At 45.0% G+C, this 19697-nt stretch overlaps 7 protein-coding genes across 7 annotated transcripts; 2 read left to right on the top strand and 5 right to left on the bottom strand.

The window, feature by feature from the left end:
* Positions 1-3: 3 nt before the first annotated feature.
* On the bottom strand, positions 4-2414 carry V1508DRAFT_398579 (P-loop containing nucleoside triphosphate hydrolase protein; the record flags this gene model as incomplete). Its single annotated transcript, XM_066938212.1, has 10 exons — positions 4-111; positions 171-239; positions 292-507; positions 533-921; positions 971-1219; positions 1280-1469; positions 1530-2024; positions 2075-2205; positions 2255-2335; positions 2390-2414. 10 exons carry the CDS (start codon positions 2412-2414, stop codon positions 4-6), a joined length of 1953 nt encoding a protein of 650 aa, XP_066794763.1.
* A 324-nt stretch (positions 2415-2738) lies between these two features.
* Positions 2739-4096, bottom strand: V1508DRAFT_185409 (nucleophile aminohydrolase). The gene is made up of 7 exons (XM_066936143.1): positions 3878-4096; positions 3731-3819; positions 3640-3667; positions 3426-3588; positions 3190-3368; positions 3091-3138; positions 2739-3036 (listed from the first exon to the last, which is right to left on the bottom strand). The coding sequence occupies exons 1-7, from the start codon at positions 4001-4003 to the stop codon at positions 2848-2850; spliced, it is 822 nt and encodes a 273-aa protein (XP_066794764.1). The 5' UTR covers positions 4004-4096; the 3' UTR covers positions 2739-2847.
* Positions 4097-4250: 154 nt separating this feature from the next.
* V1508DRAFT_357054 (nucleophile aminohydrolase) lies at positions 4251-5266 on the bottom strand (the record flags this gene model as incomplete). Its single annotated transcript, XM_066937015.1, has 4 exons — positions 4251-4407; positions 4469-4932; positions 4986-5093; positions 5141-5266. 4 exons carry the CDS (start codon positions 5264-5266, stop codon positions 4251-4253), a joined length of 855 nt encoding a protein of 284 aa, XP_066794765.1.
* Positions 5267-5570: 304 nt separating this feature from the next.
* V1508DRAFT_420760 (uncharacterized protein) lies at positions 5571-9337 on the top strand. Its single transcript, XM_066940795.1, has 3 exons — positions 5571-5990; positions 6048-9058; positions 9113-9337. Exons 1-2 carry the CDS (start codon positions 5630-5632, stop codon positions 9029-9031), a joined length of 3345 nt encoding a protein of 1114 aa, XP_066794766.1. The 5' UTR covers positions 5571-5629; the 3' UTR covers positions 9032-9058; positions 9113-9337.
* A 490-nt stretch (positions 9338-9827) lies between these two features.
* On the bottom strand, positions 9828-11873 carry V1508DRAFT_357062 (trafficking protein Mon1-domain-containing protein; the record flags this gene model as incomplete). Its single annotated transcript, XM_066937017.1, has 3 exons — positions 9828-10519; positions 10566-10790; positions 10847-11873. The coding sequence occupies 3 exons, from the start codon at positions 11871-11873 to the stop codon at positions 9828-9830; spliced, it is 1944 nt and encodes a 647-aa protein (XP_066794767.1).
* Positions 11874-12610: 737 nt separating this feature from the next.
* On the top strand, positions 12611-18560 carry V1508DRAFT_449231 (Dopey, N-terminal-domain-containing protein; the record flags this gene model as incomplete). Its single annotated transcript, XM_066942468.1, has 9 exons — positions 12611-12692; positions 12776-12897; positions 12966-13109; positions 13164-13244; positions 13292-14836; positions 14900-16858; positions 16912-17972; positions 18025-18151; positions 18209-18560. 9 exons carry the CDS (start codon positions 12611-12613, stop codon positions 18401-18403), a joined length of 5316 nt encoding a protein of 1771 aa, XP_066794768.1. The 3' UTR covers positions 18404-18560.
* Positions 18509-19477, bottom strand: V1508DRAFT_373114 (S-adenosyl-L-methionine-dependent methyltransferase). The gene has a single exon (XM_066937522.1). The coding sequence runs from the start codon at positions 19348-19350 to the stop codon at positions 18682-18684; it is 669 nt and encodes a 222-aa protein (XP_066794769.1). The 5' UTR covers positions 19351-19477; the 3' UTR covers positions 18509-18681.
* Between the last annotated feature and the right edge of the window lie 220 nt (positions 19478-19697).

Here is a 19697-nt window from a genome sequence, read left to right on the forward strand (position 1 = left end):
CCACTAGTCATGGCCAGCTGTTCTCCTGCTAAGAAAATGAGGTGCAATCCGCTGAAGCCATTCCAAATCAATTGGACTAACGTTTCGAGCATACGCCTTTGTAGTAAAGATCTACAACGAAATTAACTCAGTATCTAAAATCAACAAAAGGAATTGCGTTGTCAACATACGTATTCTGTATACATGATTGCATCTTCATTCTTACCAAACACAGAAGAAGATGGATGTATATTAATAGTCTAGACATTTGTTAGCGTCGTGCCTCACAGAATGACAATGAGTCCGCAATACCTGTCCTCCAGCGATTGTACGATACATCTTTCCGGGCAAGCTCAGCGCTGTATTGGCAAGAAAACCCGTCAGAAAGCACTGTATGATCTGTTCATTTAAAACTGACGGACCGAGTTGGACGCTCTTATCCTCGGAGTGGATATTGGCGCTTTCAGCTTTCAAATAACTCTCTAGCTGATTCCGAATGTCCTGCTCCGACTGATTAATACTGACTTTCTGTCATAGCGTCAAAAAAGCCTACCTCCACATTCGACATGGCTCTGTAACTAATATATACTTCTTTGCACCACTCTTTCCTATCAGATGATGATGGGAGCCTGCGGTAGTGTTGAACGTAGTTGCGTAAAACTACAAGATCACCCATGCCACCGCTGGCAGTGATGAACGGAAGTCTCTTTTCATATACCTCATCGCGCTTGTCCGGATGCGGATTCATGATCAGGTTTTCTATTGATAAACATGACACAATATCAAGGACGGGATCTGCAATTCCTTTCTGGTGCGCGTCTAGTAGGACTGCGCTGAGATTGGGCGGTAAAGGAAGTACAGCCATCTTCTTACCAACTTCTGTAATTTGTCCCTCGTCATCCAAAGCTTTCAGCGCGTATAGTTGCATCAGCGCAGACATAACTGTTCTGATTAGTGCGAAGATAACTGTAAAATAAGGCTGCTCACTTACTGGCTGCTTTACTTGGTCTTTCCAACCAATTCCAGCCTAATACATCCGAAACCCCAGCCAATTTTAACGTCAAGATAGGAAACGCCACATCACATCGTTCAATCTCCGGTTCACTTTGACTTTTAAGTCCGTAATAATCAGTCTCCGTGTACAATCGATAGCACTTGCCAGCTGCCTCACGACCGGCACGTCCCATCCTTTGAGCAGCGTTGGACTTCGAAATTGGCATTGTTAACAAACTATCCAATCCTATACATTATCGACATTAGCTCCTAGACATGTGCAGCGGCCAAATTTGCTCGTTCATACCCAGGTCATGTCTCCAAACTTTGACTTTATGCGTACCACCATCGATAACATAGCGCACCCCAGAAATCGTTAGCGACGTCTCAGCAATATTTGTTGCAATTATAATTTTCCGCTTATTTCCTGCGACTTTCTCGAAAACTTTCAGCTGCTGTTGTGGCGGAAGAGCAGCATACAAGGGTAGAGCAATCAGCTAGTCAGCACCAAGGGTTAGCCTAGTTTCAGATACGAGGACATCTACCGGATGTCTTACATCTGGCACACCTTTTGGCAAACTCTGTATCATGTCGTTCAACATATCAACAGCCTTGTCGATATCTTCTTGACCGGCCAGAAAAGCAAGAATATCGCCCATTGGCTCACTCGCGTGGATCTGAATGGCAGTTCGAACAGTGGCGTCCACAATATCTTCCACTGGCTTAGACAAATAATACCTCTGAACAGGAAATCTTCGTCCTTGCACGTATAAAACCTCTGCCCCGTCAAAAAATCTACTGAACTTATCGGCATCTATTGTTGCTGACATTACTATTAATCGCAAATTCTTTCTCCTTTGCAAAAGCGTCTTGAGAAATCCCATAAGGAGGTCTGTAATTATGGTTCTCTCATGTGCTTCGTCAAGAATGATTGTAGTATACTGATCTAGGTTGGTACGAAGTAGTAATTCCCGGAGTAGCATGCCGTCTGTCAAGTACTTGATCTTTGTCTTTGCACTACTCATATTTTGGAAACGTACCGTGTATCCGACCTACCCGTAATCAGTAACATGCAACATGCAAGGCTAGATAATTTCGTTACATCTTGACCGAGAGTCGTTTTTGTTTCGTCTGCGACCCGTTTCGCCAAGTTTATGGCAGCAACACGTCGGGGTTGAGTCACCGCAATTTTCTCCTTCCCATTGTTCAGAGCTAAAATAAATTGAGGAACCTCTAATTTAAATTAGTCAAGCATATGTGTTTTTAGGGAAATCCGTCATACGCGTTGATTTTCCGCTACCAGTCTCACCAACAAGAATAGTTACGTGGTTCCTACTGAATTTCTTTTCAAGGTCCGTTCGAACTATCGAATATAAATTATGCTTCTCCACATTGCTCACTCATACACATGTATTACCTTCGGATATTGGTAGCCGTTGCATCCTTTTGTCCGCTTCTAAAATTATCAAATCAAGTGGCGCACCCGTAAGTCTAGAAGAACTTGCGATGGCCGACCCGTTTAAGTTCGGTCTCTGCGCGTTTGAGCCGCAGCAATCTGAAGGCCACTACAGTTGAGCAATCTCAAATGACTGTCAATGACTGTGGCGCCATATGTGCCAGTAAGGATATGATTATCTGCGTATATTCAGGACTCTGAAGACCGTCATAGAAATACATAAGTTAAGTGTAGCAATTTAATCAAATAATTGATAGAATATCTCATCATGTGACACATTGTCATTGAAATGAACAGTGCTAGTCCAAGGCCTGTGTTCAAATTCAATTTGCTTCATATAAGTAGTTATGCCATATCACTGCAATATAAATACATTTAAGAATTACATAGAATAATTCACCTGCGGCCGATTCTATAACTTAGGTATCGATCTCCATCTTATCATCGTCCTTTATTATAGTCTCCTCAAAAATATCGAAGGGGACTGAATCGACAACCGGTCGCACCTTTTCCTTCAAAATAGCAGTAGTACCTCTTGTAAATTTGTATGATTTTTCTTTGGTGGAGCGTTCATTTGGGGTACGGTAATTGCGATATAGCACAGCAGGCTAAGTCCAACAAGTCAGTATCGGACGTTAACAACTTAGCAATCACGAACATACATTATCGACTTCCATAACGCACATATCAACGTTCGATCCGGATCCAAGCTAGAGGGATGTTAGCAATAGCTGTGGTAATGATACTGTTGCACAACATACATCGTTCCAGATACCTGCTTCAATGGCCTCAGCGCACAGTGACATCGCCTCCTCCTTAGTTAGTGATTCCTTCCACTTAGTCTCAAGAACAGCCATAGCCGCCATTGATCCAGATCCCAATGATAGATAATATCCAACATCAGTTGAGCCATGAGCATGGATGGAAAACAAGCGAGGTCCTTCAACAGGGTCAGCATCACAATCAGCCACAGTTCATCAACAGCTGCAGCGATTACCTGTCGGATCAACACCGGCAACGATCAGATATGCACCAACATGGCCTTGATATTTAAATAGATGCTGTTTGAGAAGAGTGAGGCAAGTGACAACTCGAGGCTTTCGGCCGGTGCTTAAAGCATGAAGTTCTAGCGTGGATGACATTAATTGTGTCACAAATTCCTAATCCATCGAGTGAGATTGCGAAGCTAAACGTCTCACCAATATACATACGCAATCTGCCGCTGTTCCAGCTCCGGCGCTATATTCTATTGTTTAGCACAATACGTGTATGATCGTATCCAAAAGTTCGATTGGCACTTACCACCAAATTGTTGGGGAGATCCGATGTAGCTTTTCACAATTTTTATCTGCAACAATATCGCCCTCAGTTGCACGAGTATCCGCAGCAATCTGCAGTCGTTAATATAAACTGTGAAATAAAACGAAACGCAGAGAAAATCAGTCATACCACAACACCACCATCGAATCGACATCCTACAATGGTGGTACCTGTAGACGTTGCCTTCGGAATAGGATAACCCTTGGCAGCCAGAAAATTGTTTCTCTGATAGTTGTCAAAATTAAATCCAGGCATTTCCAAAATCAATCCTAATCAGATAGTAACATAAAATTTAAAAGCGTGGATTTCCTATTTGATGGGAGGCGCCGTGTTGCTGACCATGACAGGGTCGGGGGCTAGTCGATGGATCCGCTACGTAGCGAACGACACGAAACCCACAGTATTTACGGCATACCTCACTATTGTTGATAACATACTACTTTACAAATATAACGGCTATGCCATATATAACAGACATGATTATGCGAGAGCAATAGCTACATTAAACATCAGCGGTGAAGTCAGTTGGCACATTGTCAAACGATCCCTCTTCGGCTTTCGTCTTCCAGAATAGTTCTCCCACATTGTGATTTCCATAGTAAGTCCAACCAGACTCTTTGACATGATAAAGATTCACGGAACCTCCAGAAAACGCATCGCTATATATTAATACTATTAGAAATAATTTCGTTGTACAGTCATAAAATGCAGAAGCCTTACCGATGAGTCGCCGCCAAGATGCTCCGCTTACCAAGCGCCAGAGCCTCCTCCACAGATAGATCCCACTTATAGGCACTATCTAAAACACCGTACGCAAACGTTTGGCCAGATCCAACACAAAACATGTCTCCCTTCAAGCGAGTACCATCGCTGTCGACATAGTAAATTGCTGGACCCTCAAGTTTCGTGTATCCGCAAATCATTGTACCCATAGATAAGCCCATTCCTTTGTAAGAATACACGAGATTCGAAAGTATCTTGCTTGCGGCAGCAACACTGATTCGGCTCTTCTCTCGTAATTCATGAAGGCGACATTGAATGCCTAGCCATGTTTCCCAAAATTGACAATCGGCGGCGCCTCCAGCCATTGTACCAAGCAAGAACGGGTTGATCTCAATGACTTTCTTAACCGTCTGGGATGCAATCCAATTACCGGCCGTAGCACGCGAATCCACGGCAACTACCTATAAATGAATTAGTCAGTCTATTGGGGGAAAGCCGATATAGGGCTACGTACGATACCACCTTGGAATCTGAACGCCAACGTTGTAGTACCATGTGCGATCTTGATTTTGCAATCTGGATTCGATGCATCATCAGTATGCGCTCGCAAGAAAGCTGTAGGCTATCAATAGTCAGATATTATTCACTGAGTAGTTTCGGTTAAATTACCTGTGCAATAGGTGGTAAACTCAGGATCGGTAATGATGAGGGTGCCGACATGTCATATAGTTCATCTTCCGGGGCACCTTGCGCAACACCTGGAGTTCTAGAATATCTCGCAACAATAGCATCCATACCTTGCGTGATGAACAAATTATAAATAAAAATACGACCGAATCGACGATCACGCACCAACCAATTGGATCTACTATTTGGAAAAATGAAATCTCGCGCCTCTCAGTTTGCTGACTCGGTCTCAGAGTCCGAACAAGACGCGGCTGAATCTACCGATGCTTAAACCCAGCGTCGGCAAGTATATAAGGCATAAACGTAGTAGCATTGCTGCATGAGAGGTTAGGGCCGGCAAAATCCACATCACGTGAGCGACACGTTCCCAGTTTCGCGCTCCACGACATGCAATTCGATGTAAACAAACTTACGAAACTCCACCATTAATTACGTGGAGTAAGCCCACACAGTCTCCTAATTACTGAATGAATGCCTTGTAATCCTGAGAATAATCTGAGGAGCCATATCCAGTGGCTTATTGACGCCAAAGCTCACACTCCACAGTTCGCCGATATTGGGCCAACAATCAGCGTCTCCGCCGTGATTCCTGGCACGATATTACAGCTTCTGCCAAAGGCTGTAGAAGATAAAGCCTGTGCGGAGAACTCGGAAATGCCTTCACGGTCGTTGTTGATTATCGATAGAGATAAATCTGTTTCGTCGCAAAGAAGTACCAGCTGTTTAGTGCAGACTGAATCTCATATATGCGAGCCGGCCTCCAGCAATAGGAGTGTCTCCGTTACTCAGCCACTGACTCCAGCAAATTATAATATCCTGAATATTCGGAAAGGTAATAGACGTATTTTAGATAAAGAAACTAGGAGCTAAATGACGAATTTGATCACAGATTTAAAGACGCCGGCGCTGAAAGTCATATCGGAGTCTCCACCATCTGTTCTCACAATAGATCTTTCAAGCGACGGTATTGAAGATACCAGCCATGATCCTGAAGCGGACAAACTTTTTCTTCGTCGTGCTCGCGATTCGCCGAGGAAATCGCCAAGTAAGAGGCTACGGTCAAGGAGAGGACATGGCGCGAGGGCGGCCGAAGATGTCAGTAGCTTAGGTGCGCACCAGCCTACCATTCCACAGAATCGTCCCGCAGCTATGAATTATTTTGAACATGAAATTCCGGATTCCGACGATGAATTTGTTGATGTGGATATGGTCCCCGGAACTTATCCTGACCTTGTGGCCGAGGGGAATAGCAAAGAGCAGTGTGGGATATCTTTGGACGACTTATTCGCTGACGAAATGTCAGGAAATATGGTTAATGTTAACGCGAAAGCTGCCTCTTCGACCTTGGAGACCGCTCTGGCCTCAACAGAGCAGAATCCGAGCGGCAAGCAAACGAACAGGGAATATGGAGAATCAGTCGACAGAAGAACGCAAGAGCGCCTGAAGGACGCACTTCTGTCTATTATGGGCACTTGTATGGCTATTCTTGAACAGAGCATTGCTATTGCCACGGATTGGTCGAAGCCTGAAGCCGAGCGAAAGGCAGAGTACGAGCAACTGATTCCCGAGTTTAATCGCGTGCATGCAGTCTGGCAGACTTGTGAAGCGAATTTACGAAATTATGAGAGTAGCTGTCGCCAAGAGTCGGTGCCATATAATCAAGGCTCACAACATTACGATGAACAGATTGCTGGGTTTCAAACCAATCATGACGGCATATGTCTGGAATCACTTCCATCACCTGAATATGCTGATTTCGAGCCCAATATTTACGGTGAGAATGGTGGCGAGTACGCCTCAACTCCGACGACCAACGGAAATGAGTTTATTGATATTCATGACGATATTAACTTGGGACTTGATTTCGACCTGGGATCAGAGTATTTAGGCAGTTCTCCTGCAAAGCCATTGACTGTCGCAGATGACGTGCCCGAAATTCAAGTTCCTTCCACGCAATCAGCATTATCGAACCAGATTACCGTGCTTGATGATAGTGATAGTGATATTGGTAACTCTTACGTGAATCCCGCGAGGCAAATGGCTCACATAGGTGACTACGACAGCGGTAATGCGCAGATGCGGTATGAGTGGTCTCGAGAAGTCTGCGCGGTCCTCCGCAATGTATTCAAACTGCCTGGATTCCGGCACAATCAACTAGAAGCTATAAATGCAACTTTGGCGGGGAAAGACGTCTTTGTACTGATGCCCACGGGTGGTGGAAAGTCTCTGTGTTATCAACTACCAGCGCTTGTGTACGGCGGGAAGACTAAGGGCACAACCATTGTCATATCGCCTTTGATTTCCCTAATGCAAGATCAAGTAGAGCATTTGTTGGAAAAGGGTATTAAGGCCGCCATGGTGAGCTCTCGTGGAGATGCAGGCGAAAGAAGGAACACATTTCAGCAACTGAAAAGTGGAGATCTGTCGCTTCTCTACGTCTCACCAGAAATGCTGACCACCAATTCGCAGCTGCGCAATGTGATATCTTCACTGTACCACAGGGATTGTTTGGCGCGGATTGTTATTGATGAGGCACATTGTGTTAGTTCATGGGGTCATGATTTCAGACCAGATTATAAGCAACTGGGACAATTTAAGAAGGACTACCCAAATGTGCCTCTTATGGCGCTAACGGCTACAGCGAACGAACGTGTACGACTTGACGTTGGCTTTAATCTTAACATCACAGGTTGTGCATTGTTTACGCAGAGCTTTAATAGGCCAAATCTCTACTACGAAGTGCGAGATAAGCAACGGGACGTTTTGGCAGAAATTAAAGAGCTGATGAAAGTCAAATATCCGGGGAAATCAGGCATAATCTACTGCCACTCGAAGAACTCATGCGAGGAGACGGCAATGAAACTAAACAGGCTTGGGCTCAAAGTTACATACTATCATGCCGGTATGGACCCGGATGAGCGTCTACAGGTTCAGATTGGCTGGCAAGAAGGACGTTATCAGGCGATTTGTGCAACCGTGGCTTTTGGCATGGGGATTGATAAGGCTGACGTTAGGTTTGTCGTCCACTACACATTGCCGCGAAATCTGGAGGGCTACTACCAAGAGACTGGACGAGCTGGGCGGGATGGATTACCATCAGAATGCATACTTTACTACGCGTACAGAGATGCCACGTCAATAATGACTATGATCGACAGAGACAAAGATATCGACTATGACACGAAAGAAAAGCAGCGAACCTTCTTAAAGCAGGTTCTTCAGTATTGCGAGAATCAAACCGATTGCAGAAGGCATCAAGTGTTACAGTACTTTAATGAGAAATTTGATTCCAAGGACTGTCACAATCAATGTGACAATTGCCGGATAGCGACTGTGTGTGAGTTCGAAACGCGGGATATCACAGGAATCACAAAAACTATTATCCGGACAATTCTGGCCATCCAAGATGACAATGTCACGATGCTACATTGTATGGATGTTTTCCGAGGAGCAAAGACGGCGAAGATACAAGGTGCCGGCCATAATAGTGTACCGGGCTATGCCGCGGGGAAGGATGTTGAGCGGACCGATATGGAGCGGATATTTCATCACTTAGTGGCTCAGAGCATTTTAAAGGAGTCTGCTATAGTCAACAAGTCTGGCTATGCTTCTTCATATTTGCGTGCCGGAAGTCGAGCCGTTGGTTTACTCTCTGGCAACGAGAAGCTGACCTTGACGTTTCTCAAAAACGGAGCGGCGAAAAAGTCGAGACCACTACCGAAGCCGGTCAATTCTGCATCTAAATCCAGCGCACCGAAATCGAAAACGAAGCCTACGAAGACAGCGAGCAGAACTGGTAGACCTAGGTTTGGAGTTTCAAAAGGACAATATAGAAGGATCACCAAAACAGCAACCACTGCGACGTTTCGTTGAGGGCCATTACAGGGGTTGATTCGCGGGGTATGTCTGAATCAAGGGTTTGTTGAAGGCCATTCGATTCCTAACTTTTAGTAGTTACTTGAGACATCAGCACTACCACTAGTGTCTGAACGTATGAGCTGGGGATTACATGTATATTGTGCCGGGTTCCTCGGCTATAACTGCGGCTCTAACTAGATTTATATTTTGTGATATCAGCGCTGACGCTTGCATGTCCATTTCGCATTGCAGAACAATAATCATGCATATAGTATATGCTTTGTGTATTATGGCAACATTTAATCGACGGCTCAACTCTGATACAAACCACATATTATACACTCCATACCCAGAAAAACCAGAGAGGATCCACAACTAAGCAATACATATCTACTAAGGACGTAGTTATTTCATATTATACATGTTAAATGATATATGGTAAGACAACTCCGGGAACCCAAGATGAACAAACACCAAAATTTGACCATGACCCGCGTCAGTATGAAAAAATCAAATGTAATGAAACTTTTGTATCTTACTGCATGTCGCACCTCCAAATTTTTCAAGATATATGAATATATAGTCTACTATGTGACCATTGCACACGATCAAAACACCTGAATAAGCGTAAGTTGCAAACTCACAACAACATGCCGAACGCCAGGAACACTCCGAAGTGCCAATCAAATGAAAGGCTATATTAGACTAACCAAACTTCCCCTACACCAAATATGTCCCAAAAATGTGAATGGTCTGCAAGATCTGGACATACAATATCTCACTTGTTGACTCTGACACTGGTATATACAAACTATATATATAGGGCAAATGACGGCAAAGCATATATATCTTTAGATGAAAAAGAAAGCCCACTTACAGCACCATTAGATATGAAAAGTCTGCTCTCTTCACGCTTAATCCATGCTATTATGGTGTCCATTCCCTGTGCAAGGGTCGCCTTTGATGTCTGCTCGCTGGCAACACAGTAAACTTCAAATGAATGAGTTGCCCACGCAAGTGCAACAGCACTTCCTCGGCTAATATACAGCACTTTGAGATGAGTATGTTTGGTGTGAATTGCAGCATGTAGTCGTCTGTACAAACACATGAGCTCATGCTGTGACTTGCGATCCGGAAAGTGAGGCTCGTAATTTGGCATCGTGAACTGCACGTTAGACCGCGATTTATAAAGGAAATGCTGGATTGCTGGCGCCCCAATGTCCGCCGTCCGATATCGTCCCAGCTGGACTGCCATGTCGATCGGCGCCATACAGTTTTCCTCTGTAAAATTCTCTAAGATATCTTCCTTCGCTTTTCGCAGTTCATAAAAGGCGTCTCTGTTGGCGCTGATAAGAATCAGTGCAGCCTTTGGCCGGAAGAAAACAATGTATGCATGTAGGAAGCCACGATTATTGAACTTCGGCAAACAAATTGGTATCCAATGCTCACGCCCATCATGGAAGGTTGCGTTGTGGAAGAGCATAGAGAATATGACTTGCAGATCTACATAATTTAGCAATCTAATACCTCAGGGAGAGCCAGAGCATACCTGGTGGGTGTAAACTGTGGCGTTTTGGGCGAATGACACTAACTAATCGACCGTCCGCCATGATAAGTCCATAAAGAAGTGATGGCGTCCGCGCTTTCAACAGAGATACATTTATCCGATCTCTGACACTATTTCTTAACCGCAAACATTCAATAGAATTCAAAAGTATAGCCGGAGATCCGAACGCCATCTCGAGGGTTAACGAGCGCAGAAACGTCTCAGCTCCTGCATTTATCGTCAGCATACGTTCATTCCGAGCTATCCCAGAGTTTCTATTATACCATCCAAAAGTTTTCGTAGATCAAAGTTTGTCCGTCCCTTAAATACTTTGACAATCTGAGCTTTTGTCAATGCTGACAGTAATTGCGTATGAAGCGCATCAAGTTGAGTTCTCAATTGACCTTCGGTTTCGCCAAGCTTGCTGATAGCCACCAAAATCAATGGGTCCTCGACCGTTACCGCAAAAGACGTTGTTCCGGCCGTGAAAAATCGTAATGCATCACGTGTATTGTCCAACGGAAAATCATCAGAAGGCTGCTCGAAACCTGACACGAGTGCTTGTATGATGCCCATATGCAACGAAATTAGGTCGTCATTTCCATGCATTGAAAATATGGGCTTTCCTGCGTATGATAGCAAGAAATACTGCTTCTTCTGCGAAAGGAAACGCTCTAACTCGTCATGTTCTCTGTCGTCGTCTTCATTCTCGACGTTGTAGTCATCGAATACCGTGACAGAATCATCGTCGACATCAGTTTCGATGAACGAATTGTTGAACGTCGCTTTCTGTGGCCGGCCCGATGGGTCATAATCGTGTAAGATCTTGCCTAAGAGAGACTTGATATCCGGCAAACCGGTATTGGAACCTTGAAGAGGTGATTGAACGGCGTCTGCAGCTAAAGTCGGCACCGACGATTCAGAAGAGGCGGTCGACGGTGGGGAGGCGGCCGCAGTCACCGTAGCGGTTGAAGCAGCAGTTGTCGCCAACGCAGTTGTCCCAGCACCAGCACCATTAGAGACGGGAACAGAATAGGAAGACAGAGCTGTTGTTGCTCTGGACTGTAGCCGAACGGGAAATGCTTTGGAAAGACCAATAAGGTCTGACGAGTTGTGCGAGGGGGAAATTGAACTTAGTGAAGAAGTTGGGGATGCAGGTCTGCCTGTTTCTTCGAGTACATCTGGTGAAAGAATATAGTCATCAATGACTGCAAGTGATGTGTGCTCGACTGGGACTGACGGCTCCGTGGCAGCAGTGATGGCCAATTGGTCGGAGGTGGAGACAACTATCGACGGCTGCTCGGCGGCCATTGAGAGTCGTCGGCAGCGGTCGTGCTCGCACCAGAGATCAAAGGCAAGTGCCAAAAGCCGTATATACTGAGACTAACAATCAAAAAAGGAACGAATGGCTTCGTGCTGCGCTAAGCGGATTGGTGCTCAGCGAACAGTAACGGATATATGATACCCAGAGTGACTGCCCGATCTGATTCTGGCTTGAAAGCCCTGACCCTGAGACTATTCAAGTCCACTCGCCATGTAAACCCGAACCCGAGCGAGTCGTCACTACGATCTCTGCGACTGTACCACCATTACGAGGACTTTAGAAAGCAGAATACGTTATATGTGGAATTAGCAATTAGAATCCTGTTTCTGGGCTTCATGACTGCTACGAGCTGTTCGTAGGCAGGAGGAACACGAGTCGGTTTCAGCCACAGGTTTCCGCCACAATTGGCGCAGCCTTCCGGAATCTATGGAAAAGATAAGCTCAATTGGGTGTAACTGGAAAAGCAGAAGGCCAGCCGCCGCAATATGAACAGTTTCGCTCTCAACGCTCGCAACCCTGGAGAACCATTGACCCGCCTGACCCATTCTCCCCCATTCAGGCACGCGATCGCTCTCTTCTCGCACCTCGTAGTCGTATCGGATCCCGTCGTTTCTATCTCCCGCGTACTGCGCGGTCTAGTACTGCTGCTTTTTATTGCCGTGCTTCTTCCAATTGATCGCGCATATCTTTCATTCGTCACGACAGCGCGGAATCGTACTCGACTATGGCGCCTACTCCTCCATCTGCGTCCTCCATCCTCCAGACTATATCGCCACTTCCATTCATTTTGTCGAAGTCTGACGATTGTGAGTATTTACGAATTGAGGACTTTGGATTTCATTGTATCCTCTCTAGTAGTTAGTCTTGGGCAGTTTTAATTTTATCGAAGCCGTTCGTAAGAAGGATCCGAAATATAAGCGTTACGCTGCGAATATCGATAGGGCGCTGGCCCTTTTCGAGCGTGTTGAAGAATGGGCAGACTATATTTCTTTCCTTGGTAAACTGCTAAGAGTATGCAATCTATGATATTGGCGTCTTTTGGGATCTTATTCGGATTTGCTAACATTCGCTTGCGTCAGGCATTGCAATCCCATACTTCTCAACAGATCCCTTATTCGCCTATAATCGCCAATCGTCTTGCACAATCCCTTCATCCGAATCTACCATCAGGCGTTCACCAAAAGGCATTAGAACTCTATGGGTATATATTTGGAGTGCTGGGGGTAGGGTTTAAGTAGTTCATTATTCGTCAATTACTCGCTAATTTGTTTCTACAGAGAGACGAGATGAGCCATGAACTCCACATCTGGGTCCCGGGATTGCTACCACTGATGTCTTACGCAAGCATCAATGTCAAGGTGCGTTGTTATATGGCATTTTGCTAGTATGCGACTGACAACATCAGCCACATCTACTGCACATAATGGAGTCCTACATCCTTCCAATTCCAGCAGAATCATTGCGACCAATTGTCCGCCCATTGTTGCTTGCTCTCTTGCCTGGAATTGACGACGAGACCAGCGAGTCATTTACTGACACTCTTAATTTGATTGATCGCTTTCGCTCCCACGTTGCCGACGATCAATACTTTTGGCAATGCTTCTTTCTGGTTATACTCAGCTCGGAGGATAGGCGCCTCGGAGGAATCATTTATGCAACTAGAAAATTTCCATCGTTGAGTATAGTACCGGATGACAAGTCCAAGGAGGCTTTACTGGAATCTCTGTCCGACGAGCTTATAGCTATTGTCAAACCCGAGCCGGGTCTTATGGTCAGAGCTTTGGGTAAAGGGCTCGAAGACGAGCAGATTCTAGTTCAGAGAGGTTTCCTGGAGTTGCTTGTCCGTAATCTACAACTACAGAGTGGGATACTGCAAAATCTTGTGACACCATATGATCTCACACTACTTGTTATTTCAGCATCGTCTGTCGTCCTACGTCGTGATATGTCGCTAAATCGCAGATTGTGGACTTGGTTGCTAGGCCCAGAGCCTCCTTCAGATCACTCTCAATCGCCCTCCACACTAAGTCGTTCTGAGTATTTTCGGAAATATGGGCTTACGTCTTTAGTTAGTGGCCTCAAAGAACTTATATCATCTGTCTCCCCTGATCCAATCTCCAGAGCCAGGCCATATCGTATTTGCTTAAGTTTGATGGATCGTTGGGAGGTTGGTGGCCTTGTTGTTCCCGAGGTTTTGATACCTATCGTCCGAAGCGTCAGGAGGTACAAGAATGAGGCACAGTCAGATGCCCACTATCAGGAAGTCCTTAAGAGTGCCAGCGCTTTCTTTGATGGGGTGGAGGCTGGCAATATTTGGGGCGATGGATTCAACCTTATTACCACAGAGCACGATTTAGATCTCTTGCTTTTTATTGTCCGAACTTTTAACGTGCGCGAAGAGGAGATGGTTATTGTGCACCTGCCACTTATCTTGGTGACGTTGTTTATTCTCCGCAAGCAGGTGCAATCTCTCAACCGCAGAATTTGGCTAGAGTTGGCAAGCGAAGTTTTAGAGGCTATTCCTGCTCGTGCTTTACTTCCCACCGTCCAGTCCGAGATGCAGTCATTCAATGGCATTGAGACGCTAGAGCGCATTGCACAGTTTTACAAGCGTTCACCAGATGAACCGTCTACTCCACCATATTTACCGGCCACCATATCGTGGATTCTCCTGAACGTTACAGCGGAACTTGTCACATCCACACTAAATGATCTTGATCCCGATGCGGGAGATATTAGCATTTTTGCGGTTAACCTACTCACTAAGATTCCCGGAGAAACAATGTGGAGAAACGATGGTTTGGTACAAGCATTGTTAGGATTGACACCTACAGTCCATGTTCCCTTCAAGGTTTTATATGGCGCTACGCGGCTCCTGGGGGTCGTTATTGAAAGAAACGGCATGACGAGACAAGAAATCGATATGTCTCTTCGAAGTTTTACGGAATTGGTAAGTTATATGTTTCAGGGTTGGTCCTCATCGTTTAAGTACTTGTTGACACTCTGAATGAAGCATTGGAATTACTTAAGCATACCTACTGGAAAGTACCATGTGGAATCTGTTACGTCATTATGGGATCTTCAGAGCAAATGCAAGGATCACAGGATTGAGGCAGCTATTTCGAACTTGGTTGCCGAGGCTTATGAGAAACCGGAAGCTGGTCATGCATTTATCAATCTGTGGGCCCATAGTGTTGACTATGCCAATTTCGAAGCTATCTTGACGAGGCCATTGCTTCTAATGTTGGATTCACTAGAGGACAAATACTCTCCCTTGCGATCAATATCGTTAGCATGGCTCGAAATGCTTGGAGCTACGTCCACGTCGAATAGGCTGTACGGCATTTTAGTTTCTCGTATCTTGAAGTTGCAATTTTTGCGACGTCAGGAGTATTCCTTCGGCGAGGATGACGACCTTGAACTGTTCTTGTATTATTTGAAGACCCTGACTAATATTTTGGCAATGGGACCCCCAAGCCTTTGTGCATCCCTAGGTACGGATATGATCAGTGTTGATGCATCGAGGAGCAATTTATTGCAACACATGGGACTAGAAGAAGGAGATCCTTCGTATAGAGGTTTTTTTATTCGCGTTATTCTCCGTACATTGAAGTACGATATCCCCCCAGATAGTTCGTCGGAGTTACAAGAAAGTCTCTCAAAGGTTTTACGTGGTGCTCTTCAACTACTCAACGTCATTTTAATGAACCCGGATAAACCGGTGGCTCCAGAATTGGCGGTAGAGCAGGCCCTGACATCTCGTTTATCGTCCAATCTGCATAAAAATGATATCTATACTCAGACCTTGATATTGGACGTTTTGTTCCGGACATTGAAGGTCAATTATGGAGATGGTACATCTGAAAATGCAAATGTCCACCAAGACAGTGTTATTAAATTGCGCGATTCTGTGGAGCTACGTTCATCCGTTGATGGCACATCTGCCCGCACACCTACATCTAGCCTTATACAGTGTGTTATTGATGGAATTTCAACTGACGAAAATCAGCCGGTGTTAGACTCCTGGGTGAAGTTTTTAGTGGACTGCCTACCTTTTTTCTCCGATGTGCTCTTTCAGATTTTGATTCCTGTAGTCGAATGCTTTTGCAGCCAGGTCAAGAAGACTTTTGAAGAATTGAAGGTAGTTTACTGTTCGAAGTCATCGACCTCACTCCCAGGATCTGAGGGTGCATTGTTTGCATTGATGCATGGATTGGAGCATATCATGGTTGCTGCACATGATAAGCTTCTCGACGAAGAATCCAAGGCTACGAATCCGAAAACGCCGGTAGAACCTGGCTTTTTTGGAACCGTTATTTCGGGAGTGTTCTCTGTCGAATCGCCACAAGCTAGAAGTGCGGCTGCGAATAATCGCCTTACCGTGTTGCTATGTTTCCAGGATTGTATAAAAATTTGCCATGCCATTTGGCTGTGGGGCGAAGAAATCGCGAAAGGCGCTCAGAATGATCCGGATTCTGCATCCAACGAGTCGTTTATGTATATCTCTTCGCGCATGAAATATCGAGCTCGACGAATTTTAGAGCGTTTGTATATGACTGAGACTTTGGAGAGTCTTGAGACTCTTATCGATTTACATCGCACGACCCCTGTGTTTAAGCTTCTTCACGTCTTAGACGGATCGCGACCTAAACTGACATTGCCTTATGTCCTGAACGCAATATATAGCAGAGTCAACCCAGTTATTTTAGAGGCATCTGCGAAGTCTAGTTTAACAACAGATATTGCAGATTATCAGCTACTGGAGTTCCTGGTCGATTATGTCAACTCATTGGAAAATGATGCTATTGAAGAAATATGGATGGATTGCATGACTTTCGTTAAAGATGTCCAGGCAAATGTCGGCTTATATCGGCACGTTCTACCAAGCGTACTGGTATTTATTTCCATCATTGGCAGTAAGGTAGATCTTACAAACTTTGGTGAGCAGAGAAGGCTAAGAAAGGAATTGGCGGTATGTGTTCTGATTGGACGAAGTTGATGGAGTGGTGTCTAATTATTTCGTAGGACATGTTCTTGAAACTCCTTAATTCAGCTGTGACGGCGCGCCAGATTTCGGGCATTGCTACTCCGGAACCGTCTGTACTGTCGCTGAACGAGAAGGACAAGTACTCAGATTCTGATGGCACGCAAACGCCAACTTCTGTAACGGCATCATCCGCAGCGACAACCATTGCGCTGAGCCCACAACCTCTGGCGCTGCAAACACAACTTTCATTCCAGCAGCTGTCTCTGTCATCGACTTTAGCAACGCCATTTACTCCGGTCGAGAAAACTGAAGCTCCAAATCCTAAACCGAAGTTTTCACAAGACGAACTATGCCGAGCATTGGCGCGTGTTGTACCAAGCTTGCAGAAAGTTCTCCTAGAGAGTGACAGGGTACTTGCTGCATGCACAACTCTGGGGACGAGCATTATTACACCTGCATTGAAGTCGAAGAGTTTCCCATCAAGTGCAAATGCGGCAGTACTCGAGGTGCTATATCAAGTAACCAAAATTCCAGGCACGGAAAAGGCATGGAAGGCGTCAGTCACAGATGCATATTATGACGGCAAGTTTTTCACCATCAGCGAAACTCTTCGACCGAAGTGGAGAGATATTCTTCGGCAGTGGCTCAAGAACGATAAAGAACGAATGCCAGATCTCATTTCCCGGGTATCGTCTCATTCATCCAATACGAACGCACTTTTCGGCTGGTCTGATCAGGAGTCGATCATGCGTCGCCTCAATCTACGACGAGTTGCGTTTGCATACATGTGTGGCGACAAGGATCAATTCATTATGAATTTAAAGGAGACTCTAGATAAGCTGTCAGAGCTAGTCAGCTCGTCAGTGTGTGAGTCAATTCGAAGCGATGTATTCCTCTGCCTCAGAGCCATCATTCTGCGTACCTCTGCGGTTCATTTACCTATGTTCTGGACTTTCATATACACAGAACTTCAGGATGTATTCTCGGAGTTGACGAATAGTGACCCAAATAATCTGCGCCCTGAGAATTTGCAGGGTGTATTCGCGGGTTGCAAATTACTCGACACAATTCTGGTACTTGGATCTGAAGAGTTTCAACTGTACGTCTTTATTGTTGGAATTCATGATATCGGAACTGACTATCATATTTAGCCACCACTGGCTGTTTATTAAGGACACTTTAGAAGCCGCATTTCCAAAAGCTGAGGCTAGTCCACTACCTCTGATTGACCGTCTATCACTCCTTCTAGGTGTGCCAATGAGTACAGCTATGGCAGTTGTATGTGCTACGGTCAGATTGATTTGGAATTGTTCTCGTTTGCTAAAGATTATGTAGGACATATCGACCGTTTCTTTGACTGAGAGAGCAATAAGACGTCCCATGCTAATTGGCCAGAAATTGAACAACATCGCCGAATTGAAGACATTTTTCAGTCATTTGAGTATTGCGAGCTACGAGAGAGTCTATACGCTTGGTGTGGCAGATGTTAACGCACTGGAAGATGAGATTTATGCGGACTTGTTTGCGTGAACTTGACTGGGCATATTGGCAGTAGTAGTGCTGCATGTTAATATAAGTACTGGAGTGGTCTGGTAGGTGGCAAGATATAACGTTCTTGTTTGTCTGTGAGTCGGATGATTTTATTTATTTTGGTTGGGTGTATTTGCCTGTAATTAGGAGGGATCATTTCTTTATACGTGCATAATTAACCTGGTTCTGTATGCGTTAGTGTTATAGACCCGGATAATGTCCATAAATGCCAACATAATCAACCCGTTTTTACCAAGGCCCGACATGCATTAACGAAATTATTTAACTTTTCTAAATTTCCAGATGCTAAGAACTTCCCATCCAGCCTTCCTCTCGTTCACCATATCGACTATCCACCCTCTGTTTCTCATTGAATTGGCGACTTCGACTGGCTTATTCCTCTTGCAGAACAGAATGTACGCAACTCCTCGCGCCAGATTCAGGAATTCTTCTAAACGATCCAGCACAGCTGACGTGACTTGCATCCCATCTGAGCCACCCAGTAAGGCAAAATCTAACCAATCATCGGTTTTGACAGCATTTTCAATAGACGGAACGGTCTCATCTGGTACATAGGGCGGATTGAAAAGTAATACGTCCACCAATCCAGGTCGCAGACCATCCCATAAATTCGTTCTTAACACATCGAAATACCTCGTGTCTCCATTTTCTTTTGATGTTTCTTTTGATATAGAGCACGCGTAAGGGTTTATGTCCGTTCCGATAAAGAGTGCGTCTGGCAGAATGTTCTTATGAAAGAAGGTCGTGACTATACCGCTTCCGAGACCAATTTCGACTACTAAAGGCGTGGGTGCATTTGCTGCCGCAAATCGCTTTTGGATGAATGGAAGCTCTTCTTGTAAAAGATCTAAAAACAGGAAAGTATCCTCAGCCGGTTCGTAAACTCGTGAGACGTCGAGGTTTGTTGTCGACGGTGTGGGGAACATCTGGAGACAGCTGACCGTTTGGTATCATTCATAAGTATATAATTGTCAAAACTTGTAGTAATTATATTTTATATGATAAAATGCCATATGCATTCACGACATCCGCGACGGCAATATTGATTGAAGGCGCTGTTTTTTGAAGAAAGAGGGGTTGTGGTTCTCTTCCAGTTTACCCGGCCACATAATTTGTCCAGTTTGCTACCCGGCCATTTACCAAAGTCGTGGCGTGTCGCGTTTGGCATCCGTTTTATGTAGACCGTATATTGACGCGCTGATGGTGGATCACATCTTCAGTGCCGTAGTTCAGGACTTCTCCGGAATTTGAAATTTCGGGAATCTGAGACAGT

Source organism: Lipomyces doorenjongii (genome assembly GCF_038497915.1).
Source record: "Lipomyces doorenjongii strain NRRL Y-27504 unplaced genomic scaffold V1508scaffold_39, whole genome shotgun sequence".
Classification (NCBI taxonomy): Eukaryota; Fungi; Ascomycota; class Lipomycetes; order Lipomycetales; family Lipomycetaceae; genus Lipomyces; species Lipomyces doorenjongii.